The following is a 22,646-nucleotide window of genomic DNA, read 5'->3' on the forward strand; positions in this document are numbered from 1 at the left end:
TGGATCTGTCATCAAAGTGTAAGCCTCTCCTTTGACTTCACATGTTAGCTACGGTGGCTGAGAGAGCTCAACACACTGCAAACTAAGAAAACATGAAAATACAGAGGTTATTTTATTAATTTGCACATGTTTATCATATTTACTCGAGTTGACTACTGCAGTTCTCTCCTCCCGCCGCTAGCTGGCGGTGCTGTGCCGGTGTGGCTGAAGCAGCCTATAAGCTTCCTGTTTGACCATACTCTGCCTTTCTTCTTCCGGTCCGAGCCAACATGGTGGGTACCTGTAGAAACACTTCACCTCCTCCGTCCTCACGATCCTCGCTAATCCTCCGCTTGTGTCCGGGTCCTGAGCGGCTTCCGGCCTCAGTCCGCACGCAAACATTCCGGAGAACAACAAACACCGAGTCTTATTCCCGTTAGCGGATTAAAATCAGATTAAAAAGCTAAATGTTGCCGTTAGCTTCGGTAGCTAACATGCTACAAACAACCGGAGGTGCACCGGCTCTGCTCGGGTCTGATTCTGAGGAGGAGATGTGAAGCTTCCTCTGGTTCTGGGTCGCTGATGACTTGTTTTAATTTAATTTAAATTAACCTGACACAAATACAGTTTGTTATCCGTTGATTTCATTTAGTTTAAAGTCGAGCAAATGTTATAATGTTTAAAAAAGAGCAAATCTTAAGTGTGTTCCAACCTGGAACTGAGACTCAGGATTTTAACTCACTTGTATTTCCTCAGGTTTATGTGATGTTAAAGGGAGCTTATCAATATTTAGATTTAAAACGACGTATGAGATTGTGTTTTTAACAGTTTGTACAAGTTCATACATTATCTGGTTTGGATTTGACAAGGTTTTCTCTCTGGAAATTGTCAGATGTGGAGAAAAAACTGTCAAAATCCCAATTACTTTCTGTTATAATATGTAGAATAAAAGTTTTTCTTGGATCTTAAACATTTGAATCAACTTCAGTTCCGTTAAGTGACGCAACACAATTTTATAAATATTTTCCTTAGCTCGACTTTCACAAATCTGAAAGTGTCAAAGCATCAAATGCAATATTCACTGTTCAAATCAGTAACTAATGTTAAAAACTAAAAATCAGTTAGTCAGTATTTGCAGCAAGTTTACTCTTTAACTTTCTCTCTGGGTTACGTGTTGTCTCATTGTTTAATAAATGTGCTTTTAACCTTAAGGGATTAAGTTGATCTTAATCTTCACTTCAGTTAATAGAACACAACTTTAAATCTTGAGTTTCATTCATGGGCCTGAAATTAACTGATTAATTAATCAGAATTCTGCCTCCAGTTTGGGTTTAAAGTTCATTAGTAGGCATTATTGTTAATTACTGCCGGAAAGTAAAATAATACCAAAATTTGGTTAGTATTTTAAGTTTTTATTATTCCTACTGGATTCCAGTGATTTCTGAGGAATGTGAGGATGATAAAGAAAACTATTTTGAATCGTAATAATTTCTGGTTTAAAAAAAGGTCTTAAATAGAAACCCCAGAGCAGCAAAGTGAGCAAATCAGCTTGTTGAATTCATGTCCTTCGAAAACTGAAATAAATGTACATATTTAAGAAACAGTAAAAAAACATCACTTCTGTCTAAGTTATAATTAGTCTCGTCCCAGAAGTGTATTATTGAGAAGTTTCCTGTGTTTTGAGGAGACAAACTCTCAGAAGGAGCCACAGCTGAATAACTTTTTAAAACCACTTAACAATCTGAGAGTATTTCCAGTAGTTGTGTAAGAAAGCTGAAGTGTTTTTGTTTGGCTGCTCCTCAGGGACGCGTCAGGACCAAGACGGTCAAGAAGGCCGCCAGGGTCATCATCGAGAAGTACTACACCCGCCTGGGCAACGACTTCCACGTCAACAAGAGGATCTGTGAGGAGATCGCCATCATCCCCAGCAAGCCGCTGCGCAACAAGATCGCAGGGTGGGTGGAGTCAGACCTCAGATCAGTTCGATGAGTTGTGTTGCAGCAGTAGAAAGACAAAGTATCTGTGACTGTTGTGTGACACTGGTTGTGGTCGTTGTTAGTTCCACTTGTCGGCAACTCTTAAGGCTCCATTATGCTTCTACGTATCCGTGTCGCGGAGAGGGACGCACGGATACCAGGAAGTCTTTTTGCTTCTCCGACGACCGTCTGTCTGAAAAACAAGTCACCGCCAAACAGTAGGTGGCGCAACGGAAGACGAGCTCAGAGAAGCCTACCCCATTTCTGGGAAGAAGAAGTCCACATGTGTTTATTTACCTCGTAGACGTGTTGTACAGGTGCTCGTACGTCCGGACCTCCTCCACTAGAAGCTCTTCAATGTTGCTAACCATATTCGTATCGTAGTTGTGTTTAGATTTTACCGTGGGCGTCTTATGGTATACGGAAGAAAACCGGAAGTTTGAGGTCTGGAAATGTGAAATACGGAAATTACGTCGTACGGAAATGATGTTGTTCGCAGAGCCAATCACAGCCAAGGTCTGTCCGTGGGGTCTCCGAAATAAACACGGACAGTTAGAAAAATCAGAGGTGCACGAAAAGCTCTCCGAGTCCTATCTGTCCGTATCTGAAAAAACGCAGAAGCATAAAGGAGCCTTTAGATCTCATCTTCCTCACAGCAGCTGGAGAATCAGAGGAAATGTTGTCTTGGTTTCACGCTGAAAAATTAAATCAAAGCACTTGAGTCTCTTCTGGTGCCGTTTGTCCTGGTTTACGTCAGACGTAGAAACTAGTAAATGAAAATAAATGGTCGCGGTTGAAGCCTTTTAACTTGAAGCCCACTAGCCGTCATGCATTCCAGCCTCAGTAAGACTTAATGTGTAATGAGAGTAAGTGAAGGACTGAAAACATGCACAGCTCCGTGTAGTTTGTTGTTTATACAAGATCCTCGTTACTGATGCTTGTTTGAATGATTTACTGAACCTAAGCAACAAAAACAACTTTGTGCTTTTGCTTTGAAGACCAATTGGCAAACAAAAAGAATTTATGAATGTTGTTGCCATGACGGAGCTCAGAGTCTGTCTGAGTCCAATAAGGTGAATTGAAAAAATAAGCAAGTTATCAAAATGATCTGGTGGTGATTTTGACCTGTGGTTTGACCAAGCTGCAGATGTTGCTGTAGTTAATCCGAGGATCTAGAAGAAGACTTGTTGACCTCGGTCTGCAGACACACTGCTGCGTCCTGTGTTATTAAATTTGTATTAATATTTAATATACAGCAAGTCTAAATTCCAACACCCCACTTCCCTGGACCACTTAGAATACACACAGTAAGTGTGAAGCCAATAAGATGAAGGATTTGTGAGATACAGACAGATCTATAGAAGTAGTATTTGTATCATGGACCTGAGAGTAGTGGACTTGTTGCTGTTCTCTCACTGACTCGTTCTCCTGCTGCTGCTCCAGGTATGTGACTCACCTGATGAAGCGGATCCAGCGCGGTCCAGTCAGAGGAATCTCCATCAAGCTGCAGGAGGAGGAGAGAGAGAGGAGGGACAACTACGTCCCTGAGGTTGGTCCACATTCTTTTCCTCATCTTTTAAGAGATAGATTCAGTTTTTTAGTTCAAACAACTAATTATGTGAGTTCTGATTTATTTTTTTTCTAGATCTCTGCTCTGGACCAGGAGCTCATCGAGGTGGATCCAGACACAAAGGAAATGCTCAAAATGTTGGTAAGTGTGAAATGTATATTAATTGTTAATGTCTTATTTAGAACGGATATCCAATTCGACAACAAATGCACGTGTCGATTCAACAGCCTATCGTCTTAACAATAACCATTAGATTAATTGATACATGAAAATGATGAGTTGCTTATTTAACTGACAAACAATAATTAACTACAGACAAATGTCTTTTTTAATTTTCTGTCTTAAAACAGGATCTATTTAAGTGAAAACTTCTAATAGAAGTAAATGTATAATGTTTATTTTTCTACCTGAATCCTGACGACTGCTTCTTCCTCTCAGGATTTCGGTGGCCTCTCCAGCCTTCAAGTCACTCAGCCGACCATCGGCATGAACTTCAAGACGCCTCGGGGAATGTAATCATGTTTAATAACCGTCTTAATAAAAGGATGTAATTGTTAAGATGACTTTTCTCTTTTTTATTCACAAACTGATGGTTAATGATCTTTTTCTAAATGACAATGAACAGAAAAAAAACATAGACGCCTCTGTGGTTGAAGGAAAGTCAGTTTTTTGGTGCTTTAATATCTATTTTATGAAATGTATACTTTAATAACAGTTATGTTGTCTCCAGTTAAATCTCACATTAAGACCTCAACTAGAATGGCCCTCAGTGGAGCACATACCTCACCACGGCCAGGCACCTCATCAAACAGCCACAATTAAATTTATTACCATTAAGATCCATGAATTATTCTGAGATATCAATCTACATGCTCTTAAAGTGACAGGGAGATAGTTCTGGTCCCTAATGGCCTTAACCCTTGTGTTGTCCATGCTTCCCCCGGCATATAAGGACGCACACGTATTCATATTTACTGTATAAACTTGGAGATTTTTCCAAGTTAAGTCCATGTGTACAATCAAACCAGTTAATTTCTGGATATTTCAAAGTTGTATAAAAACACTTTGCTCAATAAGTCCAGTGAGATTGATATGCCTGTGTTCAGGATCTCTCTGACTACCTACATACTGAATATCAAATATATTTACTGTATAGATTGGGATATTTTTCAAATTATAGTCCAACATGTGTACAATCAAACTAGTTCATTTCTGGATATTTTAAAGTTCTGTGAAAACACTTTGCTCAATAATTTCAGAGAGACTGATATGCCTGTGTTCAGGACCTCTCTGACTACCTACATGCTGAATATCAGTCATATCATTTTTACTGTACAGATTTGGAGATTTTACAGTGAAAATATTTGATATTAGGTATGTAGGTAGTTGGAGATGTCCTGAACACAGGCATATCAGTCTCTTCGAACTTATTGAGCCAAGTGTTTTTATAGAACTTTGAAATATCCAGAAATGAACCGATTTGATTGTACACGTGTCGGACTTTAATTTGCAAAATCTCCAAATCTATACAGTAAAAATGTTTGATACTCAGTATGTAGGTAGTCAGAGAGGTCCTGAAAGAACAAGAGGGTTAAATGAGAGGATAGAACAAAACCAAAAGCATCTGTGGTCTAACTCTTTCCATTTATTGCCAATATTGGAACTTTTAAACACTGAATGATCCAGCAGTTTCAAGGGCCTGATGTCAATCTAGTCAAATTTGTAAAAACTAGAATGTGCAGAAATCATTTAAATTCACAAGATCCAGGTTTTTAAAATGGATCTTCACCAAATTGCACAAACTCTTTAATCAAGATCAATTAATTATTCAAGAAGAAATCAATGGAACAGTTAAACACCTTGTTAAAGAAAGTGGGAAATAAAGTTCCTGATCCAAATCCACAAGTATAATGGGTTCTTCCTCAGGTGAAGCTCCGCCCCTCCATAAATCGTCATGGAAATTGGTTCAGTAGTTTTGGTGTAATTCTGCTGATCAAGCAGGAAGATGAAAACATGGCCACTTTGGCAGAGATACACTCAAACATTCACAGCAGATAAGATTTGTGGTTGAAGGTCAAAAGGTCAAAAGTAGTAGAAACATGTCATATCAGGGAATTGCATCATTTGAACTCGAGGACGACGTGTAATATGACCTGAAGAGATTTGTGGGCACATTTTAACTTTTGAAAACTCTCAAAAAAGGCATCGAGGCAATTTCTACAACATTAGCACAAACCTTAAGGATTAACTGATACGAGTTTGGGAGCCAAAGGTCAAGTTCACCTCACACAGGTTGGTTTCTTGAAAATGAAGATCAGCTTAAGGTAATGTCTTATTTGGTACAATATGAATACATTTTAATCTGATAAACAGAAACTACCTTGGTTGACAGAGGAATACAACTGCAGTGTAGCATTCCTAGTGTGTGCAGTTCTATACAAGATGGTCCTGTGTCTGCAGATCAGAATTAGCTGAGCACATGTTTTGTCTCAAGAAGTCGGCTGAAGCAGCAGTAAACTGAAAGTCTCATTCCATCTGCATTTTAAAAATTGATGGGATGTCAGTTTTGACCGAGGAGAAAGAATAAATCTGACTGACGATGAAGATGTTTCAACAGCAACTTATAAAAGGTTTTTGAAGGATGAAGCAACTTGATGAATGTTTTAATGCTCACTGAGCTTTTAGTAGACAAACAGGGATTTCTATGAAGAACACAGAACAACAGTCACAGTAGTAATGAGTCCAGAAACAGCAGATAATGCTTAAACACCTTTATTGTGCCCAATCTGAACATACTCCACAACTGTAAGTAGCAGCAAACTTGGCAGACCACAATGAGGTAGACTTTCGAAACTCTAAAAAGCGGCTGGGCTAAGGGACAACAAGCTCAGCATGACAAAACTAATGGATAAGAAAAGACACTTTGTCTTTGGCACACAGCTTATGCATTTATGTCCAACTGGAACAGGAAGGCAAAATGGGATAAGAAAGCATGGAATCATTTATTGGGGTCTACTCAAGCTCTGATAGATAAATTTATCAGCTAAGTGGAAGTTCTTACATACAACAGGAAACAAGCAGCTGTTCTAACGTAGGAGTGTCCCCCTGCTGATGTACAAAAGTGATTAAAAACCACTGCCACCTCTCCACACGTGCAAATTAAAAAGTGCAAAAAATCAAACTATGTACAACCAAATGGTTCATTCACTCGAGTCTCAACTGGGTCCATCAGATGCTTGAGAAGAGATGGCGAACCAGTCGATCACATATCCAGTGCTATTGGTTTTACACATTTAATACAAGAGGGCCAACAAAGCAAGTGAAAGTACAACTTCCAACATTTTGGGCCCATTCAGTTGAAATTTGGGAGGGCGAATTAAAAAAAGGAAAAAATAGCCACAGATAAATGTATGAGGAAAAAAAAACCAAAAAATAAAAAGGGGGATTTTCCCATAAACAGCCGCCTGGTAGAATTCTGTTCAAAATTTTTCATGTTATGACTTAAAACCGTTTGTGTAAAAAACTGTAAAAATGTCTGAAATGAAGCCCGACATTCAACTCCCAAAAGTAAGAAACACCAGTTGGCTTGCACAGGAAAAAACAGATGCCAACTGAGGGTGGAGGGAGGGAGGGAGGAGGGGAAAAACAAAAAAAATATTTAAAGGCACTGTATGGCATTTGCCAATGAACGGCAATGAGACTTGCGTGTAAGCTCGTCACTATGCAACACATGTAAAACAAAAATCAAAAAAAAAAATCATCCACCTCTTAACTTTAGGCAGACTCCCGACTCTGTCTGGCCACAAGTCAGGGAAAATGCGTAAGTGTGAAGGGCCCCTTCTCCCAATAAGGTCACTGTGCATAGTGCCACTGTGAACAACAGCAAAAATGTAGCAAGTGCAAAAGTGAACATTTTCTACAGTGATATCCCCAGTGCCTGTGGAGTGCCGTGGCGCCCTCCAACCCGAGGGACGCCCGGCACACGTGCTCTCCTTGGCGGGCAGCCTGGCCCTGGACTCAGGGCTCTGGACCTTCAGAGTGACCGGATCCGTCAGCTTTAGCTGGAGTCTCTGTTCCTCTGGTTGCGCATGAGGGGCCGGTGGTTGCTCAAGATGTCCATGGAGTGCTGCCAGTGCCAGCAGGAGCGGCAGTAGTACTTGAAGCAGGCCTGTGCGTCAGAAGACAGTGGTTAAGCACATTTTATAATACAAGTGCTTGAATTCATTCACAACAAAGTAATTTAAAGAATAGTACTGTTTTACAAGGTCATAGCAAAATTGTATTTTATACATTTCTATCTTAAATCATCTAAAACCAGAAAACTAAATATCTGAACCACTTCATTAAGTGGTCAAAACAAACAGACCTCCATCCCATAATATATCACTGCAAAATAAAACTGCAGTAAGAGAGTAAGGTCAAACATGAACTTTCTTGCTAAATCTTTTGCAAACCTGGATAATTGTCAGCTTGTTTCTTGCTGTGGATCTTAGTTGTACTTTACTAAGAGAGGGTTAATTTTCTAATAAAACAGAATTAATACTTAAAAAAACAATGTTAATTTTAACATCATGTTTGATGAGATCAATAATGGTTCATTTTTCTATTAAGCCATTTGCTGGCATCTTATTTGTTTAAATTAATTATAAATGAAATCTTTGCTATTTAATGAATTCATGTTTTGAAATAAAAAGCAAATGATCTAGTTTAAACCAGACTTAGTCTTGTGAAGCTGATGCAAATCAAGAGAATATTTCTAAATATATAACATTTAGAAATACTAACCAAAATTGCATTTTATACATTTCTATCTTAAATCCTCTAAAACCAGAAAACTAAATATCTGAACCACTTCATTAAGTGGTCATAACAAATAGAACTCCATCCCATAATACCTCACTGCAAAATAAAACTGCAGTTATAGGGAGTAAGGTTAAACTGTATAAAAAGGAAAGTTCTTGCAAAATCTTTTGCAAACCTGGATAAATGTCAGCTTGTTTCTTGCTGTGGTTCTTATTAACAGTTGTGTTTTCAATGAATTAATTTGTACTTTAATGAAAATAGGATAAATGTGCTGATAAACCAGAATTACATAGTAATTAAGGCAACAATGTTAATTTTAACATTCCGTTTGATGAGAAATAATTGTTAATTTTTAAATTTAGTCACTTGCTGGCATCTTGTTGTTTAAATTTATTATAAATGAAGTCTGCTATTTAATGAATTATATATTTTGAAAAAAAGCAAATTATCTAGTTTAAACCAGACCATCATGTGAAGCTGATGCAAATCAAGAGAATATTACTAAATATATAATATATTTAGAAATACTAAGGCAGCCATTTGTGACATTTCATACTTGACTATTGGTTCCATCTGGAGCAAGACAACAGAAGCTCTGTTAGACCAGCACTTTGTCCTCAAACAATCATTCAGCCTCCCTGACATGACAAATACTTCATAGTATTTACATGGACAATACAAAGTTTCCTCTGACCTCATCTCTGCAGAAGAAAGGTCCAGGTTGGCGAAGGCAAACTTGACACACGGAGTCTTCCAGGTAGGGGTCGATCTGGACCTGAGGGAGGAGACAAGGCCGAGGAGTTCAGAGCGCAGCAGTGACAACGAAGGTTTCCAGCCAAGCCACATTTTAAGAAATTAAATGAAAAATGCTTTCAAGCGATATCGATTTGTTCTTGAATTTTCTGCACACTCCACAAATCACCCCCATGTCCACTGTGGTTGTGTGTGTGCAAATTAAAAAAGAACATTAAAACCAGTGGATGGAAGTACAAGTGAGAATCTGCTGACTAAGCACCAGCATTTTAAAAATCATATTAAAATATTAGTCATCAGGGTTTAAGAGTTTATGCTGCATGCAAACTAAAAAACACAATTTCCAGTACAGACTCATCAGTTTGTGCACAGCAGCACAGACTCATTATAGAAAGTACAAAGACTAATCAGAGCATCTTACCTTCTTTGTAAACTTGGGTGTTTTAATCTCCACAAATGCTGCACACACAGCTTTCAGATAACTGCGCTGATTGTTAAAAGTGACACGTCCAGAGCCTGCACACAAGAAAAGTTCAATGTCACTCAGGAGCTCATTGTTCGGCAATAATTATTACAAACAGAATACCGTAAACACAGATAATGGTGTTTGCTCAATTTTGGAATAGATTTTACCTCAATGTTGAGCAAGGAATTAACGATTTGCAATTTGTCACAAATCCTCATGACAAAGTTTAAATCTACACTTAATTTGCCCCAATTGCAAACACAACAAAACATTGATTGTGGTAATGTCTGAAAAGGTTAAACTGAGCTTTTTTGTGTCTGAAAAGTTTCATCCATGACTAATCACTGAAGATGCACAGGAGGTTAGATTCAGGCTCTAGTCTGGTTTTCAGTTCCATTTCAACTATGCACATAATTACATTAGTAACTGAATGAAACCGGTCTCACCTATGGGATACTTGTGCTTGTCCGTGTCGATGCCGGCATACATGACGCCTCCAAACAGGTCGTTCATGATGCTGGCCAGCGCCTCAGCGTTCAGCATGCCGTGCAGTGCGCCCACAAACACCGTCTTACTGGGATCCAAACGCTGGGCAGGGCAGCGCACGTAGTTACTGTCGGAGATCACCCAGGGGATGACCTGCACCTGTAGCAGCACGGAGGAAAGACAGGACTCAGAAGACTTGTATCGTTACAATATGAACATTTTTACTTTCCCACCATGCTGTCTGGACCAAGATAACCTTTAGACCTCATGTCACTGGCTGTTAAGGACGGGAATCGGCAGGGACCTCCCGATACGATACTATCATGATACTTAGGTGGCGATACGATATGTATTGCGATTTCTGTGGGCATTGCGATTCTGTAAGTATTGCGATTCGATATTACGATTTCCTGGGATTTCTGGAACTGGACCATGAAAAAATGTTGAATCATAGCTTCAAATACCACAGTCAAATTCACTTAGAGCTTTACCAGTTTTATTTCAAATATTAACATTAACTTAATGACTGCCGGGCAGCCAATAGAGAAAATAAATAAAAATGTTCCCTATTATTGTATAGCCCCTGTCAACTGCACACAAACTGACAGATTAAGAAATGTATGCCACTTAGGCTACTTTTAAACAATAAATAAAAGGTAAATTAAATAGAATGGATAAAAGTTTACTTAAAATATAAACTTTGAAATAAACAAAAAGTAGGCTATTGTTGTTTGCATGTAGGCGATGCAAAGCTAGTGCTTGGGTATGTTTAGATTCTTGTGCAAAAACAAGAGCTGGTCAACATACTCTGGGGTGATGTTGCTCCCCCCATATAAACCAATAATTATGTTTAAAAAAAAATCGAATTGGGAGGCAGCATGGCGATTTAAAACAGTCATTCACAAGAATCGCGATTTGTAACTGAATTGATTTCACCCCCCCATCCCTACTGGCTGTGTGCTGGAACTACAACATGCCCTTGTGTATTTAATGAGCCTGAAAACACTGAACTACAGCTTAAGGGGGAAGAGGAGGCCAACACTGCAGAGAGTGGAGCAGCACCAGGCTCTGGGGATAGTGGTGCAGAGCGGCTTTACACAGGGGATAACTGGTGCTGCCACTGTGGAAACTATGCACCGATGGAAACAGGAGTCACTGTTGTATTGAAATTCCAGCTCCAGCATGTTTAACATTACACACAAGCTCAGGGGAACTTATGAACAAAGGTACTGGAGATGTAGTAGTAAACATCGGAGTTTTAAGATAATTACGTACATGTGTATTGAAGTTTATATTTGTGTATATGGTCTCTACTCACGTCCTTGCATCTCATCCTGCGGCTGGACATCTTAAAGTAGTACTCCCTGTTGTCCTCGGGGGGGAACTGGTCCTGGGCGCAGGCGCGGAGCAAATTTCTGACGGACTTCTCATTCTCAAAAACCAGGTAAACATATCCTACACACGTCAAACAGTACAAGAATTTAGAATAAAGACAAAAAAAAACTGTCTGGTAAAATGATGTGGATTTATTTAGTCACATTTTTCAGGCAGCCAATACTGGAATGATCATTTTCAACAAGGGCAACAGAATTGAGTCATTTAGTTAAATAACAATTCATAAGCTTTAACAGGACGGGTAAAAAAGCCTTTATATCTTCCAACTGAACCCAGGGGGCTATGCTAACTGTTTTCCAAAAAAGTGACAATTTCTTACATTAATATTTACTATTTATTTCATACATTATGCAGCTTTGCAGAAGGATGAGAATTAAATCAGAGCGAATAAAATAAGAGGCTGCTGAGAGATACACATTTTTAAATATATATTTTATAATAAATGTGCTCCAGCATTACTTTTAGTCCTATGGTTGTAATCTTTATTTGCATAATGTTTGAACGCATTCCTTTTTAGGGGCAAATGCGAGAAATAGTCGCACTGTGGAGCTCAGGCAGTTATTTTTTAATTTGCCAAAAAGCAGAAAAAAATGTCTTACCACAGAGGAGCAGAGGCCACAAGTAGAACCACAAACACTTAACAGGACATTTGCAAGATCCTCAATCATGACCAACCCAACTATCATCAAAGTATAATTTACTACAGAGCTTATCAGTAAGGCATCTCTTTTATCCTCCACCTGCTTCTACCACCTTGCTTTATTCTCAAGTTATACCCAAAGTCATCACCCTAAGTATCTCTGAACTCCCACAGTCTAACTCACCAGTTTACCAAGTGCTCACCACAGTGCCACCCTGAAACCAGTAAGTAAAAAGGGTCTACCAACTTGTCTTTACCTTTGGCCACATTACCTTTGGGAGGACAGCGAGGATGCTTTCCATCCTTACCCGGCCACTCCACAGTCAGAGGACCATACCCACTGAAGATGTTGATCAGGCCGGCTGGAACAAAGGTAGAGGGAGAAGGGACGAGGTTATTGTCACAGAACAAACATTTTAATACATTTCTTAAGCAAACAGAGAAAGCTTCAACTCTCAATATTAGAAAAGCAACAATTATTCTAATTGAGCCATCTTCAATCAATTGTGTCAGTTATTCTCATCAAAATAAATATCTCTGGTTCCCACTTTTCAAATGTGACACTTGCAGATTTTCATTTATATACACAACAATAAGCTGAATCCCAAGGTTTCAGACTGTTCATGAGAAAAATACATTTGTGGCTACTGAGAAATTACGAGAGCCATTTTTCCTCCATCAAATTTAATAGACTGGATTCATCAAAATCGTCTCCAGATTAATTTATAAGGAAAATCATTATCAATTGTATCTGTACCTAGTAGCTTCAATGAATCATAAAGAAGTTTTTGCAACAGATTCAATAATTTTAACCCATTTAGACTTAACTTATTGAAATATTCGAATTGGTGCATTAATTCAAAATCTCAAACATTAAACTCAAAAAGGTGATAGAGCCTCCTAATGTATTTTAAACAATCTCTGCCAGCAACACATCCCAACATTATGTTTAAACAGCAAAAATATAGAAGGATGGACTTGAACTCAGCCACATTAATTTAATTTGTATTGCACCAAATCACAACCAGGCAGCATTTTACATAAGGTCCAGACCCAACAAAACTATAGAGAAACCCAACAGCTCCCACAATGAGCAAGCACTTCAGCAACTGTGGAGTTAAGCTCTGTAACAGGAAGAAACCTCTAGAAGCGGACTGTGTGGGCGGACATGTGCCTCGACTGGTTTGGGTGAGAGGATGAGAGAGAAAGGAGAGGTGGAAAGAGAGGGGCTGCACATTCAGGCTGATAAGCATCACTAAAAACATCTCAAACTAACTGGCCTGGCACTGTGTAATTAAGCAAATAGCAGGTTGACAGCAGCACTTACCTTCTGTGACGTCCCAGGGCACGCCTCCAAGAAAGACCTTGCAGGAATACATGGGATCCTTGTTGTTCCTGGGAGGCAGCTGACCGCTCCAGGTGAATGTGGCCTCATTCACAGCTGATGAGTCAAAAAAAAGAAATTTAGCCAAAATTCACAGGTCACTCACCACATAAAGCTGTGTCTCAATTCAGCAGCTGCAGACTGACAACAGTTCCAATTCAAAGGCTCCTTCAAACCCGTCCTTCCATCCAACAGGTGGATCCTTCACAGCTCAGCTTATCCCCGGATTTAATGCACTTTAGAACCATTTTTCCCAAAAGGTTACGCAGCAACGAGACATCCAAAGCCTCAGTTCAACCGAACCATTAATGGCACATAAAAAAAAAAAAAGGGGACATTAAACCTCCTGTGTCCAACTTCAGCTTTGTTGCTCGGCAACAGTAATAAGGGCATGAGGAGCTGGTGACGCCGATCACAGAAAGCTTAAACAGACCCGAGTTGAGACACAACTAAAGAATGAAACTGAGCAACAGGAAAACTAACAGGTAGGTGCAGTGATAGATTTTTAACGTGAGTTTGTTGGATTCACCTGCAGCCTGCCTGTGCAAGCGGGCCTCCCTCTCAATGCTGAACGCATCATCCGACTGGTCAAGCACATCAGAGCCCGGCCATGGAGATCCAGTACGCCAGCGGCGGGAAATGGCTGAGGAGGGGCTTGCAATGGATGATGGGGTCAGGGGAGAGCTGGAGTCCTGGGGGTCCATACGAGAGCCCAGTCGCAGCAGATCCTTCTGCATGCTCGATGCAAGATAAGGCAGTGGGGGGGAAATCCGCAGAGTGGACTGAAGAGAAAGAAAGATGCAGACAATTGATTAATGGGGAAAGCCAACTTTGAAAATCAATCATAAACCGAAGTGAAATGTTTGGCCATCAATCAGAAATGGTAAACAAGTCTGAAAATGACTCATGGTTGTTCAATTAGCTTTCATATCTGATTAGTAAAGTATCTTTGAGAGATTCCCCACCTGCATGAACAAAAACAATCAGAAATAATAATACACCTGTATATTGATTTTTGTGAAGACCGGTCAATGTGAACACGTTCAAGGGGTCTCGGGGGTCTCCGTTGAGCCATTTTGTGACGCCCATTGAAAATTCCTTCAGAATACGTAAATTTTCACCACTTTCTAACTTTCTGCAAATTTTGGTAAGAAGTTGAGCATGGTAAAGCCCTCAAAAAGCCAATTCATTTGCCTGAATTATAATAATAATCCTTACAATTTCAATAGGGTCTCACCTGACACCTTTGATGTCAGTGCTCGGGCCCTAAAAAACAGGAGATGCAGAATCAAGTGTGGTGTTTCTTACCAGCATGTCACAGAGGTGGTCCGAGCCAGAGCTGAATCCACTGGTCTCCGAGTCCTCGGGACTGCTGGAGCGAGAGTCCAGGAAGGAGGTGGACTCCAGTCGGTTCGCCATGCGGGCCATGCTGGGGAACTTCTCCAGGAAGTCAGCAGTCATGCTCATGGACTCGGGGGGCAGGTAGCCTGGGGGCTTCCCGAGGATGCTACTGAAGGGACTGTTCAGAATACCTAGCACTGTGCAAACGGGACAGTTACACCACTTAGTGTGAATGAGGCCCTGTTCAGACCCGGTATTAACATCAGTTTTGAGAGATGTGATCACATGGGGACAGTTTTAAGTTCGTCTGTTCATACCTGGATCTAAAATGTGCCCTGAATGCATCTGGTGATCTCACTTCTTCGCTTGCAAATAAACATCTGTGTTCATCAACACCAAATGATGTTTTTACCCAGTGGAACTTTACAGATGTTTCCGATGTTTGTGCGTGTCAGGGAGAGACAGTCAAAGGGAGAGAGAGAGAGAGCCAGAGAGCCAGAGAGAGAGATAGAGACAAAGAGAGAGAGAGAGACAAAGAACCACTCAAGGAAGAGACTGAGAGAAATTTAAGTAAAATATACGTTGGTCAGAGTTGATATTGCGGCGATGGTCAAACAAATCAAATGTTTAGACCCTGAGAAGTGTAAAAATAAGATTTATTCCAAATGTGGTTGTGATCAGATCACTTAGGACTGATGGAGAAGAAAGTAGGTTTATTCTGTCAAGGGTACTTTCACTAAAGTACTGAAGAGAATGTGAAGTGTGTGCTGAGTCTGCAGAGTTCAATTGATTTGGTCAGGAGACGCGCTGCAAATACAAGTTTCTAAAGATCACATCTTTCCTCCTCAAAGGGAAAGCTCTTTCACAAATGGATTAATAAAAAGAAAATGGAGCTTGTTTGAAAGACTTGATGTGCCAGCTGAACACAAACAGCAACCAGAGAAGCTTGAGTTCAAGCATATTCACTTTCGATATCAGAACGAATCCTGGAGGCTAATTCATCACCACCCAAACAAAGCCCAGAGACCGGCGAGTATCAACCAGCGTCTTCTTCCTTCTGGATAACCCAGTGAGTCAGCTGGCAACCGTGACAGATGCGTACTGCGTGGCCTGTAGCGGTGAACATGAGGCTCGGAGGGGATTATTCAGCTGTAGGCTGCATTCAAAGCTCTGTCCTACTTTGATGCGGGCCCAGTTTAGAAATCGCTAAATGAAGTTATGCCGGGTCAGTTTGGACATGCAGCGATAAAACTACGGCTCTGCAAATGGGTCAGGACTAATGGGACAGAGTTGTTAAGACATTTAAACTCATCTTAAAACTATGGACAGCACATAAAGCAGCATTTACTTCATTTTAGTTCTCACATTATTCCAGTATGTGACCAGACCTCCAAATATCAACACCTAATCCATGGGAAATATAGTTAAATCATTAGACGTAGCAGGGGCTGATTCAGTAGCTTCGCTGTGTTTGTGTGTGTGTTGGATTACCAGAGATGCAGCAAAGCAAAACTGCCACATCATCCTCCCTAGCGACGCTACAGCCTGTTCCCACACAGACACACACTGCTGTTAACCACTACACTTTTCTATGCAAACAAGGGCCACTAAAAGCAAGGCACACAACCACAGATGCTGCGTTTCCCACCGTCATGTACCGATTAATGGGGTCATGAGAGCAAACACAAACTGCTGGGAGAACACACACACAACTACCAACCTGACTCTGGGACACAATCTGATAAACTGAAGACTAAGTGGAAGGTTTTAATGTGAATCTGAAATACATTCAGGTGAATAATAGGGCCTGGTACTTACTGGAGGGTGAGCTGGTCTGAATCTGGGAGGGGGAGGAATGAGAGTCCGTCTCCTGGCTGCTCCAGGGTCTGTCCCAGCCGGACAGACGGAGAGACTGGAGGCCCAGGCCCAGGTCTGTGACACCCGGGGAGCCCCTGGACGGCGGCATCTCCTGGGAGCCCGGCACACAACCACAGTTGGGGAAGAGCATCCTCCTGCTGCCCACTGCAGCCAGCTCCGACTCTTTTTGGTCTGAGATCCGGTTCAGAGGAGCAGCAACAAGAGAGAGGAAAGAAGGAAGTGTTAGAAAGGAACAGTTGTTTCGGTCCGCGCTACAGGGAGAACAGCAGCGAGAGGCTTGTTACACACGAAAACCGGTGAAAAATAAAAAAACTTTCATCACCACATCTCCCCCTACCCTGGCTGCCGGGGGAGCTAACCTGCTGCTTCTGTGCCCGGAGCAACTGCCATGCATCTCCGTCCGCATCACTGACCCACCTAGCAGCATGTGACATGGCTGCTGATGCACTCGCACACCCCTGCTAATGACATCAGCTTTCCCCCACCTCCCGGCATCCTTGCCTAACAACTGTGTAATGAAAAAATTCCTGTCAGAGCTATTGGCTTGTTGATAGAAGTACTCCCCTCTCTGGTCGGCACGGCACGTCTCTGAGTCGGTGGGAAGGCAGCGACCACCACCGCTGCTGCCGCTGCCGCTTCTTACTCTGTGTGTCTCGCCTTGTTTCCTGAGCGAGCCGACAGAGCGGCAGGGAGAGAGAGGGAGGTGTGGGGCAGAGCTACAGCGGCAGGGTGGGAGGCAGCATGGGGAGATGGGAGCGAATGACTCAGCAGACCTGAATTAAAAGTGCTTCAGAATTGAGGACGCTCTTGATGATATCATTTTTAAAAATCATTGTACTCGGTGTTCGGTGAACTCCTGTGCATGTTTTTTCCCCACCACTGCACGGACACGGGGAAGAATGAGGCGAGCGGAGCCTGGTTGTGACACGAGCAGCTGACTGATCAGATGTTGAGGACGGAGAGATTTGCACCGCCAGCTCCTCCCTGCCCTCTCCAGGCCTGGAACGCTTCCAGCAACAGCACTGATTCAGCAAACAGCAGACAGGGGCGGCCGAGGCAGAGAGGCCACAGCAGAAAGTTCAGCTCAAGATCCAATTTAGTTTCGTGTCCCTTAAAAGTTGCATAAGGTTTGTGTTGTGCTGCTGCTGCTGCTGCTGCTCAGGTACGACTAAGCATAGCGCTACACAAAAATGAATAGTCCCAAGTGGAGAGGTGCCCTAAGCAAATTGAATATTCAGGGAAAGGACGCAGGCAGGGTGCTGAGCTTAAATCTTGGCAAATCTCACTCCGGGGGTAAAAAAAAGACGGAGAATTGCTGCAGTGCTGCAGAAGGCGATGCACCATGAATCAGCTGCTGGCACTGGAATCATACTGACAAGGTGAAGGAGCTTTAACAGACGGCAATTGTGCCTGAGAAAGTAAAAGGGCCCCTTCATTGTTAGGGATGAAACTTCCCAGCTGAAAAGAAATCCACTATTGTTAAAAGGAACTTATTCTGGGTTTTTCTGGTCTGAATGGGGAACAACAAAAAATGAATAAAGCTGCAGACTTCAAATGTCTTAATTTACGTTACTGAATATGAATGTCTTTTGAAAACTTTAAACTAAAGGCAAGAATTAAAAGAATATTCATCTTTGTTTCTTTGAAATATCCCTAAATCTAAAGTCTAATTCAAATATTACACAGGTTAATTTCTGTAAATTAACCAATTACCGATTATTAAGTTACCGAGACATCCGAGTCTATTCTGGGAATTTTAAGACTAAACGATTTTCATTAATAACTTTTTCTTGCTTTTGCAGCTAGTTCCATTATCTTTCTTTTGAGTCCATCTCCACCAATTTGATCCAATTTCTGGAAAACAAATTACAACTGCATCTACTCTTTTGACTCTGTATTTTTCCAGCTGTCCCTCTTTGTTTCCTTGGTGAAGCTAAATTCTGACACTGACGACACAAAGCAGTGACTCATCTGTTTGACCGGACTCACACACACCAGGTGCATGTTTACCCATCAGATCTAATGTCGTCAGTTGTCCATGTACCAATCTGTTATCATCCTTGTTATTGATCTCTCACTTCCTACTGACGCACCAGAGTTTCTATTTTATCCCAGTTATGTCACTTCTCACCTCTTGCGTGGAGGTCATGTTCTCACCCCGGTCTGTTGGTTGGTAGGATTACCCAATAAGTACAAAACAGATTTTCACGAAACTTGGAAGGATGGGACGCAGGCCAAGAGAGAAGCCATTGTAATTTTGCCTGGATTTGGACAAAGGAAGTAATCAAATCGGGTTCACGCTTGGCCATTGTGGCCTAGGGAAGTGCGGTTATGAATTTTGTGCGATTTCCCTATGCTACACATTCAAAAGGATAATAAAATTTGAATTCACAGGGACCAGCGCTCTGTAGCACTTGAAGATCGAGTCGATTGCTCTGAAAATACCAACATGAAATGGATGTAAATCATTTAAAAACGCGTTTGTATAGGCCTCACATGCTAAATAAGCAAATTTTTGACGATAAAAACCGGATTTGGACAAAGGAACTAACCGAATTCACGCTTGGCCATTGGGCCCAGGGAAGTGTGGTTGTGAATTTTGTGCGATTTCCCTATGCTACACATTCAAAATTATAATAAAATTTGAATTCACAGGGACCAGCGCTCTGTAGCACTTGAAGATCGAGTCGATTGCTCTGAAAATACCAAGAAATGGATGTAAATCATTTAAACGCATTTGTAAAGGCCTCACATGCTAAATAAGCACATTTTTGACGATAAAAACCTTCACTGCAGATAAACCAGGTAGGACGAACTTAAACTAACTTCATTCTGAACCATTATATAAAAACACATAAATGATAAACATGGACCAGTGCTCTGTAGCCCTTGAAGATCGAGTTGATTGCTCTGAAAATACAAACATGAAATGGATGTAAATCATTTAAACGCGTTTGTAAAGGCCTCACATGCTAAATAAGCAAATTTTTGACGATAAAAACCGGATTTGGACAAAGGAACTAACCGAATTCACGCTTGGCCATTGGGCCCAGGGAAGTGTGGTTGTGAATTTTGTGTGATTTCCCTATGCTACACATTCAAAATGATAATAAAATTTGAATGAATAATGAACCAGCGCTCTGTAGCACTTGAAGATCGAGTTGATTGCTCTGAAAATACCAACATGAAATGAATGTAAATCATTAAAACGCATTTGTAAAGGCCTCACATGCTAATTAAGCAAATTTTTGACGATAACCTTCACTGCCGATAAACCTGGTAGGATGAACAGAAATTTACTTCACTCTGAACCATTATATAAAAACACATAAATGATAAACATGGACCAGTGCTCTGTAGCACTTGAAGATCGAGTTGATTGCTCTGAAAATACCAACATGAAATGGATGTAAATCATTTTAACGCATTTGTAAAGAGCTCGCATGCTAAATAAGCAAATTTTTGACGATAAAAAACGGATTTGGACAAAGGAACTAATCGAATTCACGCTTGGCCATTGGGCCCAGGGAAGTGCGATTATGAATTTTATGCGATTTCCCTATGCAACACATTCAAAATGATAATAAAATTTGAATAAACATAAACCAGCGCTCTGTAGCACTTGAAGATAGAATCGATTGCTCTGAAACTACCAAGATGAAATAGATGTAAATCATTAAAACGCATTTGTAAAGGCCTCACATGCTAATTAAGCAAATTTTTGACGATAAAACCTTCATTGCCGATAAACCAGGTATGATGAACAGAAACTAACTTCACTCTGAACCATCATATGAAAAGCATATCAATAATAAAACAGTGACAGTGTGTTGTAGACCTGCTGGAGGTTAAAATGGACTAAATTTAGACTTAGCAGTGCCACCGGTTAAGCTAGCAGGCCTTTCAATGGAGGCCTGACTCCAGCCTCCCTATGGTCCTGACCCGGGTCTACCTTGCTCTGACCCGGGTCCACCTGCTCCTGTGTGAACACGAAGTGGCACTTTACCACTCAGCAGGTGTGGCTGGCCCTTGGAGCCGCTGGGTGTGGTGCACACACCGGTGAAATCCAGAGCGTTGCCCAGCATGGTGTTCATCCGGCGGAAGATGTCTGCGTTGCTGCAGGTGGACAGGGCCGGGCACTCCGGGTCCGGGCTGTCCGGCCTGCGGGACTCGTTTCTCTGGGAGGAGGACAGGAGAAGGGACGGGAGGAAGGAGGACAGGAGGGAGGACAAGAAGGAGAAGGAGAAGTTTAACCAACCCACCGGGGACACGTGGACAGGAGATGGAAGGTGTTTCTGGCTCCAGGGGGCTTCATGAAAGGTCACATGGTGGTGGTCTCCTGGCTCCAGAAACACCTGGAGGGACCGAGAGGAGGAACCGCAGGGACTCACCAGGGAAAACGCCATGTTGGGGACTGAGAGCCGGTGAGAAATGTCACAATGTGGACGACAGCTGGCGGCTCAGGCTCATATTTATCACATCTGCTGATTAGGCTCCATCTAATGAACGTGTGCGCGCAGGAGACTTGATTGAGCCCGCCGGGCCTCCGTCCGCTCATGTGCTGCACTTCAAAGAGCCGAGCCGAGCCGAGCCGGGCTATCACGTGACCAGAGGGTTAAAAAACTCACTCTGGATAAAGTCCGGAATTTAGAGAACTTTATTTAAAGTCCCAACAAAGTTACAAAGTGAGTCACACTGAGAAATAAATGAGATTAAAAGAATATTAACTTATTTACTTTATACTTAGTTACCCAATTAAAAATCACAGACAGGACTTTGAGTAATGTCCTGAATTCATATAACTGTATTTAAACTCCAAGCAAAGTTACAAAGTGATGACACTGAGAAAGAAATGAGATTTAAAATAATATTAACATCTCAACTTTATACTTAGTTACTCACTTAAAAAATCACAGACAGGACTTTGAGTTGTGTCCTGATTTCATATAACTTTATTTAAACTCCCAACAAAGTAACAAAGTGAGTCACACTGAGAAAGAAATGAGATTTAAAGAATATTAACTTATTTACTTTATACTTAGTTACTCAATTAAAAACCACAAACAGGACTTTGAGTTATGTCTTGAATTCATATAACTTTATTTATGCTCCCACCAAAGTTACAAAGTGAGTCACACTGAGAAAGAAATGAGATTGAAAGAATATTAACATCTCAACTTTATAGTTAGTTAATCAATTAAAAACCACAAACAGGACTTTGAGTTGTGTCCTGAATTCATATAACTTTATTTATACTCCCAACAAAGTTACAAAGTGATTGACACTGAGAAAGAAATGAGATTAAAAGAATATTAACTTCTCAACTTTATACTTAGTTACTCACTTAAAAAATCACAAACAGGACATTGAGTTGTGTCCTGAATTCATAAAACTTTATTTATACTCCAAGCAAAGTTACAAAGTACAACAGTAAGAAAGAAATGAGATTAAAAGAATATTAACTTCTCAACTTTATACTTAGTTAATCAATTAAAAATCACAAACAGGACGTTGAGTATTGTCCTGAATCTATATAACTTTATTTATACTCCAAGCAAAGTTACAAAGTGAAACAGCAAGAAAGAAATGAGATTAAAATAATATTAACATCTCAACTTCATACTTAGTTACTCAATTAAAAATCCATAGACAGGACTTTGAGTAATGTTCTGAATTCATATAACTTTATTTAATACTCCAAGCAAAGTTACAAAGTGAAACAGCAAGAAAGAAATGAGATTGAAAGAATATTAAAGTGCTGCTTGTACTTTTCTGCTACTTTATACTTAGTTATACTTAAGTATTATGGGATATATCTCACAGTATGTACAAGTACTATACTATTCTCCACATTACTAACAATGTTGAAGTGAAGGTGACTAGATTTCATTTCATTAAGTTATTTGAATTAATGCACAAACCTGACAGATGACTCTTTCAGACGTCTGCTCCAGCTTAGAATCTTACTGTTGTGA

At 40.8% G+C, this 22,646-nt stretch overlaps 2 protein-coding genes across 6 annotated transcripts; one reads left to right on the forward strand and one right to left on the reverse strand.

Moving 5' to 3' along the window:
• Positions 1-251: 251 nt before the first annotated feature.
• Positions 252-4,083, forward strand: rps17 (ribosomal protein S17). Its single transcript, XM_061068036.1, has 5 exons — positions 252-272; positions 1,783-1,934; positions 3,399-3,504; positions 3,601-3,666; positions 3,964-4,083. The coding sequence occupies exons 1-5, from the start codon at positions 270-272 to the stop codon at positions 4,039-4,041; spliced, it is 405 nt and encodes a 134-aa protein (XP_060924019.1). The 5' UTR covers positions 252-269; the 3' UTR covers positions 4,042-4,083.
• Positions 4,084-7,582: 3,499 nt separating this feature from the next.
• Positions 7,583-21,077, reverse strand: cpeb1b (cytoplasmic polyadenylation element binding protein 1b). 5 transcript variants are annotated; one of them, XM_061068675.1, is made up of 12 exons: positions 21,063-21,077; positions 20,678-20,849; positions 16,612-16,833; positions 14,761-14,990; positions 13,982-14,234; positions 13,396-13,509; positions 12,326-12,430; positions 11,352-11,488; positions 9,994-10,192; positions 9,503-9,597; positions 9,023-9,103; positions 7,583-7,693 (listed from the first exon to the last, which is right to left on the reverse strand). In XM_061068675.1, the coding sequence occupies exons 1-12, from the start codon at positions 21,075-21,077 to the stop codon at positions 7,583-7,585; spliced, it is 1,734 nt and encodes a 577-aa protein (XP_060924658.1). The 5 variants fall into 5 exon arrangements, with proteins under 5 accessions (XP_060924658.1, XP_060924657.1, XP_060924661.1 ...); XM_061068674.1 differs by having other exon boundaries at positions 16,612-16,842; XM_061068678.1 differs by lacking the exon at positions 21,063-21,077 and having other exon boundaries at positions 12,341-12,430; positions 16,612-16,842; positions 20,681-20,801.
• Between the last annotated feature and the right edge of the window lie 1,569 nt (positions 21,078-22,646).

This window comes from Limanda limanda, chromosome 3, assembly GCF_963576545.1.
Source record: "Limanda limanda chromosome 3, fLimLim1.1, whole genome shotgun sequence".
Classification (NCBI taxonomy): domain Eukaryota; kingdom Metazoa; phylum Chordata; class Actinopteri; order Pleuronectiformes; family Pleuronectidae; genus Limanda; species Limanda limanda.

Excerpts from the sequence above, each read along its gene's own strand:
- rps17 (XM_061068036.1), top strand. Across the intron at positions 3,505-3,600 it reads GGGACAACTACGTCCCTGAG|ATCTCTGCTCTGGACCAGGA; the intron begins GTTGGTCCACAT and ends TTTTTTTTCTAG. Across the intron at positions 3,667-3,963 it reads AGGAAATGCTCAAAATGTTG|GATTTCGGTGGCCTCTCCAG; the intron begins GTAAGTGTGAAA and ends TCTTCCTCTCAG.
- cpeb1b (XM_061068674.1), bottom strand. Across the intron at positions 14,991-16,611 it reads TCAGACCAGCTCACCCTCCA|TGCTAGGTATTCTGAACAGT; the intron begins GTAAGTACCAGG and ends CCGTTTGCACAG. Across the intron at positions 12,431-13,395 it reads GCCCTGGGACGTCACAGAAG|CCGGCCTGATCAACATCTTC; the intron begins GTAAGTGCTGCT and ends CCTTTGTTCCAG.